This window comes from Globicephala melas, chromosome 9, assembly GCF_963455315.2.
Source record: "Globicephala melas chromosome 9, mGloMel1.2, whole genome shotgun sequence".
Lineage (NCBI taxonomy): Eukaryota > Metazoa > Chordata > Mammalia > Artiodactyla > Delphinidae > Globicephala > Globicephala melas.
The window spans coordinates 85,280,346-85,295,965 of record NC_083322.1 but is presented as its reverse complement, the minus strand read 5'-3'; the positions used below and the strand labels follow the sequence as shown (position 1 = coordinate 85,295,965).

The 15,620-nt window shown below is 34.5% G+C and overlaps 1 protein-coding gene across 5 annotated transcripts in view; it reads right to left on the bottom strand.

Moving 5' to 3' along the window:
* FAM185A (family with sequence similarity 185 member A) overlaps window positions 1-15,620 on the bottom strand; it is a 150,241-nt gene that overhangs the window by 102,014 nt on the left and 32,607 nt on the right. For 4 of the 5 annotated variants that reach the window (XR_009565127.1, XM_060304782.1, XM_030834308.2 and 1 more), the window contains exons 6-7: window positions 6,822-6,917; window positions 2,871-3,005 (exon numbers count right to left, since the gene is read on the bottom strand). Coding sequence is in view for 4 of the 5 variants with exons in the window: in XM_060304782.1 (XP_060160765.1) it covers window positions 2,871-3,005; window positions 6,822-6,917 (231 nt within the window). In the remaining variant the exon portion in view is untranslated. The remainder of the gene's footprint in view (window positions 1-2,870; window positions 3,006-6,821; window positions 6,918-15,620) is intronic. The other variant, XM_030834310.2, reaches the window with a different exon arrangement.

The window sequence follows — 15,620 nt, the reverse complement described above, 5'->3', positions numbered from 1 at the left end:
GAGGGTCTCCTGTGGAGGCAGGGGTCAGCTGCGGCTCACTGTGGAGTCAAGGACACTGGTGGTGGACGCTCCAGGGAACACTCATCAGCTTGAGCTCTCCTGGAGGTCGCCATTTTGGCACCGAGACCCGGCCCCACCCAACAGTCTGCAGGCTCCAGTGCTGGGACGCCTCAGTCCAAACAACCAACAGGGTGGGAACACAGCTCCACCCATCAGCAGACAGGCTGCTTAAAGTTGTCCTGAGCAAACAGCCACCTAGAAACACACCCCTTGACACGACCCTGCACACCAGAGGGACAAGATGCAGCTCCACCCACCAGTGGGCAGGCACCAGCCCCTCCCACCAGGAAGCCTGCACAAACCCCTGGACCAACTTCACCCACCAGGGGGCAGACACTAGAACCAAGAAGAACTACAATCCTAAAGCCTGAGGGATGGAGACCACAAACAGAGGAAGTTAAACAAAATGAGATGGCAGAGAAATAGGTCACAGATGAAGGAAGAAGATAAAACCACGGAAGAAAAACTAAGTGAAGCAGAGATAGGCAATCTACCTGAAAAAGAATTCAGAAGTAATGATAGTAAACATGATCCAAGATCTCAGGAAATGAATGGTGCACAGACTGAGGATACAAGAAATGTTTAATAAAGAGCTAAAAGCTTTAAAGAGCAAACAGAAATGAACAATACAATAACTGAAGCGAAAAATACACTAGAAGGAATCAATAGCAGAATAAATGAGGCAGAAGACCGAATAAGTAAGCTGGAAGACAGAATGGTAGAAATCACTGCTGCCGAACGGAACAAAAGAAAAAGAATGAAAAGAAATAAAGACAATCTCAGACACCTCTGGGACAACATTAAATGCATCAACATTTGCATCATAGGGGTCCCAAAAGGAGAAGAGAGAGAGAAAGGGACTGAGAAAATATCTGAAGAGATAATAGCTGAGAACTTCTCTAACATGGGAAAGGAAACACTCACTCAAGTCCAGGAATCACAGAGTCCCATACAGGATTAACTCAAGGAAGAACACACTGAGACACCTATTAATCAAACTGACAATAATTAAAGACAAAGAGAAAAATTTTTAAATCTTTTAAAATATTAAAAGATAAGGGAAAAAGCAACAAATAACATACAAGGGAATCCCCATACGGTTATCAGCTGATTTTTCAGCAGAAGTTCTTCAGGCCAGAAGGGGAGTGGCATGATATACTTAAGATACATATGTTCAGATTTGACAGAGAAATCAAAAGCTTTACAGACAAGCAAAAGTTAAGGGAATTCAGTGCCACTAGATCAGCTTTGCAACGAATGCTAAAGGAACTTCTGTATACAGAAAAGGCCACAACTAGAAACAAGAAAACTAACAAATGGGAAAGGCAAACATAGAATAAAGGTAGGAAATCATCCACACACAAATATGACATCAAAACCAGCAATCGTGAGAAGAGGACAGTACAAATTCAGGATATTGGAAATGCATTTGAAACTAAGAGACCAGAAACTTAAAACAATCTTGTATATATACATAGACTGCTATATCAAAACCTCATGGTAACTTCAATGTCCTTCTCAATGCCATTCTGGTTAAGATTTTAAAAAGTTTGCCAGCATTAATTTTTTTTACTATATAAATATATTATCTATACCATAAATATTTTTTTAAGTAGTATCAGCCATTAATACATCCACAGGTAATTAGAAAAAATGTGGAAAAGCTCTTCACATTTCTGGAATTGAGAATTTGTACTAAAAGGTCAGGCTGTACTAAAAGATCAAGTTTACAATGTGCATAATACCAAACCAAACTCCTATTTATTATAATCATACAAAATTAACTTTATATTTTACACTGTAATATATGTATTTACAGTTGTCCCTTGAACATCACAGGTTTGACCTATGCAAATCCACTTATACACAGATTTTTTCAATAAATACATACGATAGTACTACACGATCTGCAGTTGGTTGAATCTACAGATGTGGAACCACAAATATGGAGGGCTGACTGCAAAGTTACAGGTGGATTTTCGACTGCCCTGGGGCAGGGGACCAGTGTCCCTAACCCCCCTGTAGTTCAAGGGTCAACTGTAGTTGATTTTCAAGTTCAAGAATTAGAAAGCAGCTGTGCCAAAAAAGGAAAAAAATTTTTTAATGGTTTTCAGATTTTTGATTATGGTAAAAAACACATAAAATAAAATTTACCATTTTAACTACTTTTAAGTTTACAGTTTAGTAGTGTTAAGTATATTCATATTGTTGTGCAATAGATCTCCAGAACTTTTTCATCTTGCAAAACTGAAACTTCATACCTGCTGAACAACTCATTTTCCTCTCCCCCTACTTTGTTTCCTTAGATATCTTGTATAAATGCAATCATACATTATTTGTCTTTTTTGTGATTGGCTTATTTCACTTAGCATAGTGTCCTCAAGGTGCATCCATGTTGTAGCATGTGACAGGATTTCCTTCCTTTTTAAGGCTGAACAGTATTCCATTGTATGTTTATATATCACATTTCATTTTTGCTTTCATCCATCAATAGACATTTGGGGTGCTTCTACCTCTTGGCTACTGTGAATAATACTGCTATGAATATGAGTGTGCAAATATCTCTCTGATAGGGAAGTTCTTCAAATAAATTTTATCCAATGACTATTCACTATCCAGGAATAGTGAGTGCTTCAAACTAAATGTCTGCAATTGTGTTACTGATAAGCAGTTGGAAGAAAAAAGTGTCAAACGCCAACATGTGACAATGGAAAGGAATAAAGACTAAAACTTCAGTTAAATGTAGCATATTTCTACTCATAGATGGACAATGACTATTCACCTTACATAGCAAAATGCAGCCTCCTTACCAGTAATTATTATACCGTCATCTTTATGAGCTTCATCCATTTCTTCAACATGGACTTCTGAGTTCACATCAATCTCTTTCCCTGATAACTGTAAATAAGCTTGAAGAGAAGATGCAACCTTGACAAGAACAGATCCTGTGACAAATTTAAAGGAGAGCTTATTAATGCAAAGAAATAAAAAGTACTAGAGCCTATTATAAAAAATGATTGAACAGGTAGCATTGCTCCTGATACACCATCTTTACTCATCAGCTTATTTTATTTAAATAGCTGTACCTTTTCCTTACTCCCAGGTATTCCCAAGGCATTCACAGTATCTTCTGTCAAGAATATGAGTCATTAGGACATCATGAACTACTATTTCTCTTTTTGCCAATAACCCTTGTCAACTCATCCAATACCAGAAAAGTGAAGAGTTTAATACACATGCAGCTTATAGACAGAATTTACCATTAATTGAGAATTTACTAAGAGCCAAACACCTTCATTATATTATCTTTTAATTTCTCTCTCAACTTTATGAGGTATTATTATAATTCCGATTTTACAGATAAGAACTTGCTCAAGTTTCCACTACAGCTACTGCTGGAATCAAGATCCATTTCAATGACAACAAACCTATGCTCTTAACCATTGTCGTGTTTCATACACTGCTACCTCATTGTATTACAGGACTTGTAACCTCACTGATCATTATAATACAACCAGAACCCTGAGCTCTTGTGCTTTCAGTGGTACCTTGTTTGGTTGGGGGTGTGGAGAGGGCGATAACAAAAATTTAAAACGGAAATATTTAAATTTCAACTGACTAACATTTCTTTTTAATGGATTACAGACTTTTTGGGTACCTGAAGCAAGACACTCAACTTTATTTCATCTACAATCTTACAATAATTCAACTTCTAAAGGACGAAATAAGAAAAAGTACTCTGTTAGGAAGGAATCATTTTTCAAAACAATTATGTGGTTTGCAGTGCAAACTCACCAGTACACTCCTGTTTCAAGAGTTTTTCTTTCTCTATTTCTCATATATCAAATAAATAAGAGAGGCCTTTCCCATAAAGCAGTAACCCCAACTCTGTGGACAAAGATGGTCAGGATGACATCCATTGTGAATGTTGTAAAGATTCCTTTTAGAAGGCATTTATTTATGGGTCTTTGTGTGCTTTCTAGTTTGGTTAACATCAGCTTAAGTTTCAGTAAATAATTCCACGTCTTCTCAGCCTTTCTAATGGGAGCTGGAAATCTGGGGTTAAGAATGATGAAGTTTCATATTTAGTAATCAAAAAGGGGGGAACAAAGCACATAAATACAATTGGTTTACCTTATTTAAAAAATAAATTGCTTTTCAGGGTTTAAATGTAAACTACTAACAGGAGTTGCCCATAAAAAGATATGAGAGCTTTAGGAAAATACAAAACAAAAACAAACCTGGAAAATGTCAGGAGGAATAGAAGATACATGTTTTTTCTACCAAACATACTTTAAAAAGTAGAAAATAACAGATTTTAAAAACTTTTTCTAGGACATTACCTCTACATACATCAAATGTAATAATTTTATGAACATCTTTCTTTTCTGTTCTTAAATAAGGGATCTTAAATCTGTCAGAGTTTGTTTTTTTTTTTTGTGGTACGCAGGCCCCTCACTGCTGTGGCCCCTCCCACCGCAGAGCACAGGCTCCGGACGCGCAGGCCCAGCGGCCATGGCCCATGGGCCCAGCCGCTCCGCGGCACGCGGGATCCTCCCGGACCAGGGCATGAACCCGTGTCCCCTGCACCGGCAGGCGGACTCTCAACCACTGCGCCACCAGGGAAGCCCTGTCAGAGTTTTAAAAATGTTAAGCAATGAAAAACTATCACTATTAAAACTCCATTCCTATTTATGAATGAAGAATTCTCATGACTTGAAAGCTTTCCCAAATGTCCCATCTCTAAGACTATCTTCTTTAGAAAGGAGAGCTCCTGTATGTCTTCAACCTCTTTTCACTTCAAAAACTGCTTCACGGTTATTGACATCAATACCATTTTTAAAAAATTAAAAAGTGAACTAATACTAACAACAGCATCATTAATTGAAGGGATACTATATATTAAGATTAGTGGCTTTATCAAGGACAATTTTTAAGCGGAAAAGTCAGATGCAGTTCTGACTCTCAAGCCATAACACAGCCTTTCTGAATGAATGAATAAGGTCACTATGTTAAGTTTCATAGGAAGAGAGGAAACAAGCATTGTGACATTCTTTTTCACTTGGCAAAATGGCCATAGGAGCTGAAAGGACAGCCTAAGAGACTCAAGTAGCTGGCTCTTAAACCCTACAGCAAGACAGTGGCAGAGTTGGAAAGGATTCCAGATGTCTTTACTATTAAGCAGTAGAATCCTGAATAACTTTCCATCACTCCAGAAAGTTGCTGTTCCCAAGTGTAGTGAGAATTAGAGACCTGAATTAAGACAGAAATCTTTGTTTCCAGTTATCTTTAAGCTCCTGCCAGTATCATGGTCCCAATAGGAGAAAACACAAAATTGTAATCCCAATCAAGTCTTGCAACATCATATGCTATTTCAATAAGTTACTGGAATAACAATCCAAATAATAGTTAAAAATAATTAAAGTGGATGAAGATTAGCAATGCTTTTTGTTTTACTTTTTTGCCCATCCATACAAAACAGGAAACAATTTTCATGTAAGAGCTGCTATTCAAAACTTTGTTTCTACTCTGTTACTAGTTACATTAAATGTAGTAATATTTTTCCCCTTGGGTCTTCATAATACAAGAAAGCAGTTATATGACCTTTTTGACATTTACAAAATACCCTGAATAGTATTATTGAAGCTCTTAGAAATTTAGTGAGAACATATTATCCTATTTAAAAGGAAAAAAATATATGATCTTGAGAAATCAAAAAATACCTGTGTCTCAGCAATAACTTCAGTTTCAGACGTCTGTGTTTGTAGTTTTATTTTGACATTGACAAGAGAGCCTCACTGGGCAAAAAGCTATTAAAAAGTGTTAAAACTTTAAATTTTAAAGTATTTAAAATTTAAACTTTAAGGTTTAAAGTATTTAAACTTTGCCAACATGGCAAAGAAATTACTAACAGCAGGAACAACTGGTCTCTGTGGAGGTTTTTTCCCTGTTATACACATAGCCTTGTTCTGGCCCATATGCAAGAGCTTCCAGACTTTCTCTAAAACATTTTTTATACAGAGCTATGGTTCTTAACTTTCTGAACCCAGGTCACTTAAGCCACTATAGCCAAGCTACTCCAAGTACCCAAGTCACTTGCCAGCATGCACGTGTACATCTATGTGCATGCACGCACACAAAGACTTGTATATTCAGCCTTCAGATGATTAAAAAGTGTATAATTATTAATGAAAGACTTGGACTCTTAGAATAAGCTATTTGTATTAGAAATAAGATTACAGAAAGAGACATATCGTAAGCCTGATACTACAAGAGACCAAGTCAATAATCACTTTAGAGGACCTTTTGGTGATACCTTTATTGCAGGATCATGCTTTTAAAAGTATTACTCTAGAGTAATGGCCTGAGAAGGTCCTCTTACAAGTTAGCAGGAAAGCTTCCAAAAGAATGTATGAGAGCACTTTCCCTCCAAAGAATATTCTATTTCCGACATAAAACTAAACTGAAAAAACCCAAACACTAACACTAGAAAATTCCACAATAACAGTCAATAAATTACAACATTTTTGTTTGTATTACAAAAGGAAAGATAGTCTTCATGGCCATCTGTTCCAAAAGTTTCAAAGATCACTGGTCTAGAGGGCTAGTATTCCAGTCTTTAAATCGGGTTCGAACAGAGAAAAATTTTATTGAAATCTCTATGTCAGTGTAGATAAGATAATTTGACCATCTGTTTCCTGAATGTTACATAAAACCTTCCTTACACCATATGTCAAAATAAAACATTCTACTTGGCTAACCTTTATGGGATTTCAATTCCACTTTTCCCAGTTGGCTGACATAAACATCTATGGCACCCTGATAAGTCGAGGCACTTAGACATCCAGAAGACGAATCTAGGAGGAAGGAAGAACCATAAGCATAATCGTCTTATTTGAGTAACTGAAATTATAAACTTGAATTAAAAGGCTCTACTTCAGCATTAGGATAAGGAGCTAAGAGTCCTGCAAGGTTTTGTATTTTCCTTATAACTATACCATCTTTTGCTTTAAAATGAAAACAGAATCAGCAACCTAGAAATCTACAGCTGGATAACTAATAAGAAAATCCCTATGCTTGTAGTAATCTCCAAAACTTAACTCTAAACATGTTTACTCTAAAACCTAATGCGTAGGAAGGACACAAGCAATGACAGCCAAGACCATTAAGCACCATTGATACATTTAGTTTATTATCAACTTTCAATATTTACTAAAGAACTCTATTTCACGTACAGTCACATATAAGTAGTAGCGAAGTTAACAAAAATCAAAACTCTTATATTTTCTCCTTTTAGCAAATTTGCTAGTACTAAAAAGTGCGGCTAATAGTGAAAGATTACTCTAGATAAGGTTTTGTTGCATTTCTTAGCGGGACAGAGATGGGGGGGAGGGAAGGAATGACCTGAAAAGTGGGTGAAGCTTGTTAATATCTAAATATTTCAAGTTTCTGGAATTGAACAGATTATCTTTAAGTCAGGGGAAGAAAATTACAATTAAGGTGGTCCTGATTTGACACTCAAATTTCCCTAGGTCAACAATGAACCCAGTTTTCAATCAGCCAACATTTCAAGTTCCAGGGAAAGCTGACAGTCAGATAAACAAGAGAATTATGTTGAAGAGTCAGTGCTAGGTAGCTTCTCCTTTTTCCTCCTCTCCCACAGCAACAGAACTTTCAGTTCAATATTCTATCTGATTGCCCTGAAAAGAGCAAAGCATATTTTTTCAGAGAGATCTCTTAAAAAGCATATTTTATCAGGAGGTTTTATTACTTCAAAGTAGAAACCAAGTAGGGAGTATGGTGAAAATAATGCCAAAAATTACATTGTACTTTTTGCAAAATGTGAAGCAAAAAACATTTGTACACTCACAAAGGAGCCAACATTCTTCTTTACAATAAATGTTAAATGACTGTAAACAAAGACAAAAACTTGCGAAGAAACTGTTTAAATTTGACTTCTAGATAATTTATCTCTAACCTATAATCAAAATGCCATTTATCAGATACAGTGTATTTAATTTTTACGTGTCAAAACCGAACACTGAAGCTGGGAAGTTAAGTCACTGGATATAAATGACAGAACAGCTGGACAAGGATGAATATTTCTCTTCTCAGGCACCAAGAGAAACTCCTTTAAAAATCTCTTACTACATCCTAAATAAGTCAAGTAAATATATATTACAGTAAAATAATGTGAACTACAAAGTGTCTATTATCCCAAATTGAACAAAGTAAAATATTTGAAACAACAGTTTAATTTCTTGCTTTCTCTAGGGGGAAAAAGCCCACAAGATTTTTATATGGTTCATAAACAATACTTTTTATTTCTTTTCCCCTTCACATGGGACATAAACAACACCTAAATAATTATATCCTAAGCCACTAATTAATTACATCCTCATGTTATCGGTCTTGAGTTCTAATCATGGCCCATAAACAACACCTAAATAATTATATCCTAAGCCACTAATTAATTACATCCTCATGTTATGGGTCTTGAGCTCTAATCATGGACCATCCACTGGAGGCTGTCAAAAAAATTAAAACTCAAGATATGTTTTCAAAAGAGAAAGCAAATGTGGTATTTTAAAAGCTACGTAGCAAGACAAATACTAATTTTCTTTTGTATTCTATAATACAAATGATTGGAAAGAAAAATTAATTATCAAGAGTCAAATTAAGGCTTCATTCACAGAATTTCATTTTTCGGAGACTCACAAAACAGAAAAATTCTATTAAAGCTCTTGGAGGAAGACTTAAGGGAAATATGCATTAGAGATTAAGAAGTAAACAGAAAATTATTAGTCCAGACAGTGACTGGAATAAACTCCCACAGAGAGTTTTCTATCACCACAATTTTGGACAAAGATTTTGTTCATCTGACAGAGACCACTGAGTTTTCCTGGAAAATTACACAGACAAAAGAGAAAAACTGATGTCAACTACCAGCTAAAACTATATATAACCAAATAAATAGATATTTGTGATATATACTCTGCTATTAAGCAAAGAATAACAGCTAAGCTCAAAAGGATAAAATTCCAAACTTTTCTATTTTCCTTCAGACAAAGGGAGAATTCTCTTGAAATTGTTCAAGTATGTTCAGAAAATTCTTCTGCATTTTTATAATTTCACCTCAAGTGTCAACATGTAGATAACTAAGGAACAGCAACACAAAAGATATCTCTTGATTTCTGCAACTTGATTCCTACACTTCCAAAGCTACACTAATTGCAAGAACAAGGAATGAATTTTATATATAGGGTGTAAAGGGTTTGCAAAGGCAGAATTTTAAGGTCACTTCAAGGAACGTTTTCTAAATTAATGTCCTGCTTAGGTATTCTATGTTAGGGAGATAGCATATAGGAGGCTGGGCTTATGAGAGACACACAAGGCAACCCTTACTGCTCCCCACACCCCCCAAAAAACCTATGAAGATATTCTTTTTTAAAAGATATAATTACCAGTATACAGCTTTGGGCAGTGCCTTCCAAAAGAGGCAACATAGGGCAGGGAAAGTAAAGCCGGGTGAGCAACTTCTATTCCACCATTATCTACTATCAAGCTCTGCTTTCTCCTGTTGACTTTTTTTAAATGGAAGATGACCAGGTATTCCAGAAGAAGATATTATTTTTAAAAAATATGAGTCTAGGTAAAATCAGGCTTTTGATATACATAATCAAAATTTTTATAGCACTTCAGCTTCTAAGAGACCTCTATGTGTATTACGGAAATTAGGAAGAACAGGGATGTTCTTCCTAACAAGGATGTTAGAATGTATTTACAAAATCCAAGTGACTGATGAGATTACCTAAGAAGCTAATCAATTATATTATCTAAACTAGAATTAAAGAACCATAATTACACATATTCTTCTTAAAGGAATCATGGAGATGACACAATCCATTTTCCTGAAATCAGATAGTATAATACCTAAATCACCTCTAGTCTCATAATATTCCAATTTGATACTATTATATGGCCTTTTCTCTATATCCATTCCAGTATTTTGAAGCCTCTGCTAATCTAACAAATTTCCCTCTCAGGTACCTAAATCACTTTTTGTTTCTTTGTAATTGTTTTACTTCTACTGATCTCAATTTCTCAAAATCCAAGTTACTCAATTGACTTTAATTAGGGTGTCATGATTTGCAGAGTTGCCTTCAACTTTCTCCAGCAGATCTTTTACTCTAAGGAAAACACAAACCAATCAATCAAGAAATTTCAAATAAACATTACCCACTTGTCATCTTTGGGATTAAGGCATCAAACCCCAAATTTCTCCAGATTCATAACAACAATGGTTTTCAGACTCTACAGCAGGGTCGCCAAATTAGAGTCCCCCTCTTGTTTTTCTTAATAAAGTATTATTGTAACACAGACACAACTATTTGTTCCTATATTGTCAATGGCTGCTTTCATGTTAAAGTGAGAGAGGTCCATAGTACAGATAGACCGTGTGGCTCACAAAGTTTAAAAATTTTACTATCTGGCCTTTTATAGATAAAATCTGCTGCTCCTAGAGCAAAACATTTTGTTTTGAGTTTTTCCCCAAAAAAAACAAAATGTAAAATTTGATTCTATTTAAGACAAAGAGATTTACGAATGAAACCAGCCCTTTTTTCTAAGGCTTCAGTAATGTACACAGATAGGTATACAATTCTTGCTTATAGAAATGAAAAAAGTTGTTGTCTTAAGGTAGTTCAAGCTTTTCATTGACCCTGATTGCTTACTGTTTTCTAGGGGTAATAGAGTTGCTTCCATCCAATTTACTAAAGTGAGAAATAGCACATCACCAAGTAGATAACTAGGACTTTGCTGACTTGCTTAAATATTATGTCAACTTTCTGTTTATTTGTTTAACCTCTTAAGCAGTATGCTATTATTAAACAAAAAATTTAGCAATGTTTTTTGACTTATGAAAGAGCTCGAATGGGTTCTTGAAAAATTGTATGGCATCTCCTGACCCAGTTGTCAGCAGAAATGGGACGTATTCCCACAAATCAGTGACTTAGGTCCAGATATATTCAAAGGAAGAAACCTATCACAGGATCTAAACAGCTTTGATTTCTATATAAATGTTGGATGATTTCTGCTGTGCTCCTCTCTCACTTCCTCTCCCATTCTCTTTTCCTCCCTTCTTTTTCTGAATTAATGCTTGATATGAAAATATACATAATATTTTGAAATGATAGTACAATGTTTTACTCTTTTTTATTCATTTAATAAAATGTCAGGAATATCTTTCTATATTGTATACTATAGAGCTAGGTTATTGTTATTGTTAAAGGCTGAGTAATATTCACTTTATGAATGTACCATACTATAATTATTCTCTTACTGGGAACAACTTAAAATGTATACTCTCTTTTGCTATCATAAACAAAGAGATAAATGCCCTCATGCATATATCTTTATATCCTTACCAGATTTTTCCTTGAGATAAAGTTCTAAAAGAGGAAGTGCTAGAGCAAAGCAAATGTAGATACTTCCAATTCTGATATATGTTTCCAAACTGACCTACAAAATGGTTGATCAATTCATACTTGAACTAACAACTGATAGGAATCTCTGTTTCACCATAACTTTCTCAACAATGGATATTATCAATGTTTTAAATCATGACTTTATATTTAGATGTTTTGGATTAGCAGTAAGGTGGAACAACATTGTACATGTATATGGACTATTTCTCCTGTGAACTGCTTGTTCATGTTTATCCATGTTCCCATCCCACTGATTGTTCCTTTTCTTCTCATTTGTTGTACGTACATATGGATGGAGATTTTATATATATGTATCAGACATCTTTCTAGTTTGTTACCTGTATTTTATTCTGGTTTATATATATATATATATATATTTTTTTTTTTTTTTTTTTTTGCGGTACGCGGGCCTCTCACTGTTGTGGCCTCTCCCGTTGCAGAGCACAGGCTCCAGACGCACAGGCTCAGTGGCCATGGCTCACGGGCCCAGCCGCTCCACAGCATGTGGGATCCTCCTGGACCGGGGCACAAACCCGTGTCCCCTGCATCGGCAGGCGGACTCCCAACCACTGCGCCACCAGAGAAGCCCTCTGGTTTATATTTTATTCATACAGAAAAAAAAAATCAATCAACTCAGAATTATATACCTAATGATAATATTCTTCCAAAAAGAAGGCAAAATGAAGACATTTTTGATGAGAGAAAACTAAGAGAATTTATTGCCAGCAGACTTGGACTGACTGTAAGAAATGCTAAGGAAATGATATCACTTGTAAAATCATATTTTCAGGATGAATAAAGAGCACTAGAAATGGTAAATATCTAGATAAATATAAAATATTACTTTCCTCTCTTTTAAGTTCTTTAAAATACATATAACAATATAAAGCAAAAGTCTTATCAATGAATCAATATTAAGGGATCTATAATATATGTAGATATAAGATAGCCTATACTATAAAGAACAAGAACAGGTAAATGGATCTATCTGGTTGCAAGTCTTGTGCATTTTATATGAAGTGGCATAATATTAATTCTAAATAGACTGAGAAAAGTTAAAGTTCTATATTGAAATCACTGGAAACTCCAATAAAAAATGCAAAAAGGTATAGCTAAAAAGTCAAAAGGAAAATTAAAATGGAATTCTGAAAAATATCCAATTAATGCAAAAGAAGTCAAAAAAAGGGAGGAAGAAAGAAACAAAAATAGAAGGGACAAAATAAAATAAATAACAAAATGGTAGACCAATACCCAACCATAACAATAATCATATTAAATGCTAATAGACTACACACTCCAATTAAAAGACAGAGAATTCTAGGGACTTCCCTCATGGCACAGTGGTTAAGAATCCACCTGCCAATGCATGGAACACGAGTTCGATCCCTGGTCTGGGAAGATCCCACATGCTGCGGAGCAACTAAGCCTGTGTGCCCCAACTACTGAGCCTGAGCTCTAGAGCCCACGAGCCACAACTACTGAGCCCGCGAACCACAACTACTAAAGCCCGCATGCCTAGAGCCCATGCTCTGCAACAAGAGAAGCCACCACAATGAGAAGCCTGTACACCGCATCAAAGAGTAGCCCCAGCTCACCGCAACTGGAGAAAGCCCGCACACAGCAACGAAGACCCAACGCAGCCAAAAATAAATTAATTTTAAAAAATTTTAAAAAAAGACAGAATTCTAAAAATGAATTTAAAAAAAGCAAGTTCCAACCATATGCTATGTATAAAAGATGCTTTTTTAAGCATAAAGACCAATTGAGAATTAACGGACAGAAAAAGATACACCACGCTAACATTGAGCATAAGGTGGCAAGAGTGCCTTTATTATTATTAACATTAAGCATAAGAAGGAAAGAGTGCCTTTATTATGATTAGACAAAGTAGATTCAAGACAACGAATATTACCTAGGATAAAGAAAGACATTTTATAATGACAAAAGGTTTAATTCACCAGGAAGACATAACAATCATGAATACGTATGTACCTAAATAACAGAGATTCAAAAGCTAAACGTAAAGCTGACAGAATTAGTTGAAAACTTTAACCCCTTCTCTCAGCAACTGACACAACAACTAGAACAACAACAAAAAAATCATTGCATTACACATCATCTTAAGGGCATGTAGCACTAGGCTAGAACCACAGGCCGGATGATAAAATAAATCATAATAAATGTAAGACAACTGAATCACACAGGGTATGTTCTCTAACCAGAATGAAATTTAATTAGAAATCAATAAAAACAAGAGATCTAGAAAAATCTTAAATATATGAAAATTAAACAAGAGACTTGTACAGACCAAAGATGAAATCACCAGCAAAATTTAAAGTCTTTTAAAATGAATAATAATGAAAAATGCAACATTCCAAAATTTGGGGGACGCACTGCTTAAAAGAACTTATCATTTAAAAATTAATATTAACAAAGTCTAAAATCAATGACCTAACATTTTACCTGAAGAAGCTAGAGAAGACCAAAGGAAATTCAAGGTAAATAAAAGGAAGAACAAAATAAAGAGCAAAAATCAATAAATTAGAAAACAAACAACAGGGAAATTAAAAAAGTAAAAAGTTGGTTCTTTGAAAAGATCAACAAAATTGATAAAGTCTAGCCTCATTAATCAGGAAAAAGAGAATATAAATATTAGTATCAGGAATGAAACAGAGGGTATCAGTATAGATCCTATAGGCATAAAAATGAGTATAAGGGAATACTATGAACATTATGTGAACAAATTTGACAATTTAATGAAATAGACAAACCCCTTCAAAATACCACTTACCAAAATGTAATACCAGATAAAACAGAAATAGAATAACAGAATATCTATTAACAAAATTTAATTCATTATCAACAACATTCCTATTTGCAAGGAAGGTTTCACTGGTGAATTCTATCTAATATTTAAGGAAGAAATTATACCAATCTTACATAAATTTAGAAAAGAGAAAGGAGGGAATCTATTCAACTTCATTTTATAAGGACAGCATAATCCTAATAGCAAAACCTACAGAGATTTTACAAAATAAAAAATTACAGATCAACATTCATCATAAACATGAATGCAAAAATCCTTGACAAAATATTAGCAACCCAAACCCAACAATGTATAAAAAGGATAATAAATCATGATTAGGTACGGTTTATCCCAGGAACACAAGGTTGGTTAACATGCAAAAATCAATGTAGTTGATCATATTAATAGAGTAAAAAAAGAATAAAACATGCAATCATTTCAATAAATACAGAAAATGCATTTGACAAAATTCAACAACCATTCATGATCAAAGAAAAGAAAAAAACTTTCAGAAAACTAATAATAAAAAAGAATTTCCTCAGTCTGGTAAAGAACATCTAGAAAAAGCCTGTATATCTAACATCATACCTAAAAGGTAAAACAATGAATGCATTCCCTCTAATATTGTATACTAGGATTGGGAACAAGAGTAAGGAATCCTACTTTCACCACTACTATTCAATATCGTACTGAAGAACCTAGCCAGCCTAATAAGGCAAAAGAAAAAAAAAGGAATACAGATTGGAAAGAAAGAGGTAAAACTGTATTAATCTGCAAATGGAGTGACTGCCTACATAGAAAAGAATTCTGGATTCTAAAAAATATGCTATTAGGACAAATAAATAAATTTAGCAAGGTCACAAGATATATGGTACATGTATAAAAATCAATTGTATTTTGTATATACCAGCAGCAGACCATTAGAAAAAGAAATTTTCTAAAATTCCATTTATAATAGGGTCAAAAACACAAATAAATTTAACAAAAGATGTGTCAGACCTCTACACTGGAAACTACAAAACAAGATGACAGAAATTAAAGATATATATAAATGAAGAATTACACTATGTTCATGAATTGAAAGACTCAATTTTTGTGAGTGTCTCCTCTTTCCAAACTGATTCCAAATATAATTGCAACTGGATTTTTGGTAAAAAATTGGTAAAAAATTTTTGGTAAAAAATTGACTAGCTAATCTTAAATTTTATATAGAAAATCAAATTCAAAACACTTTTAAAGAAGAACAGGGACTTCCCTGGTGACACAGT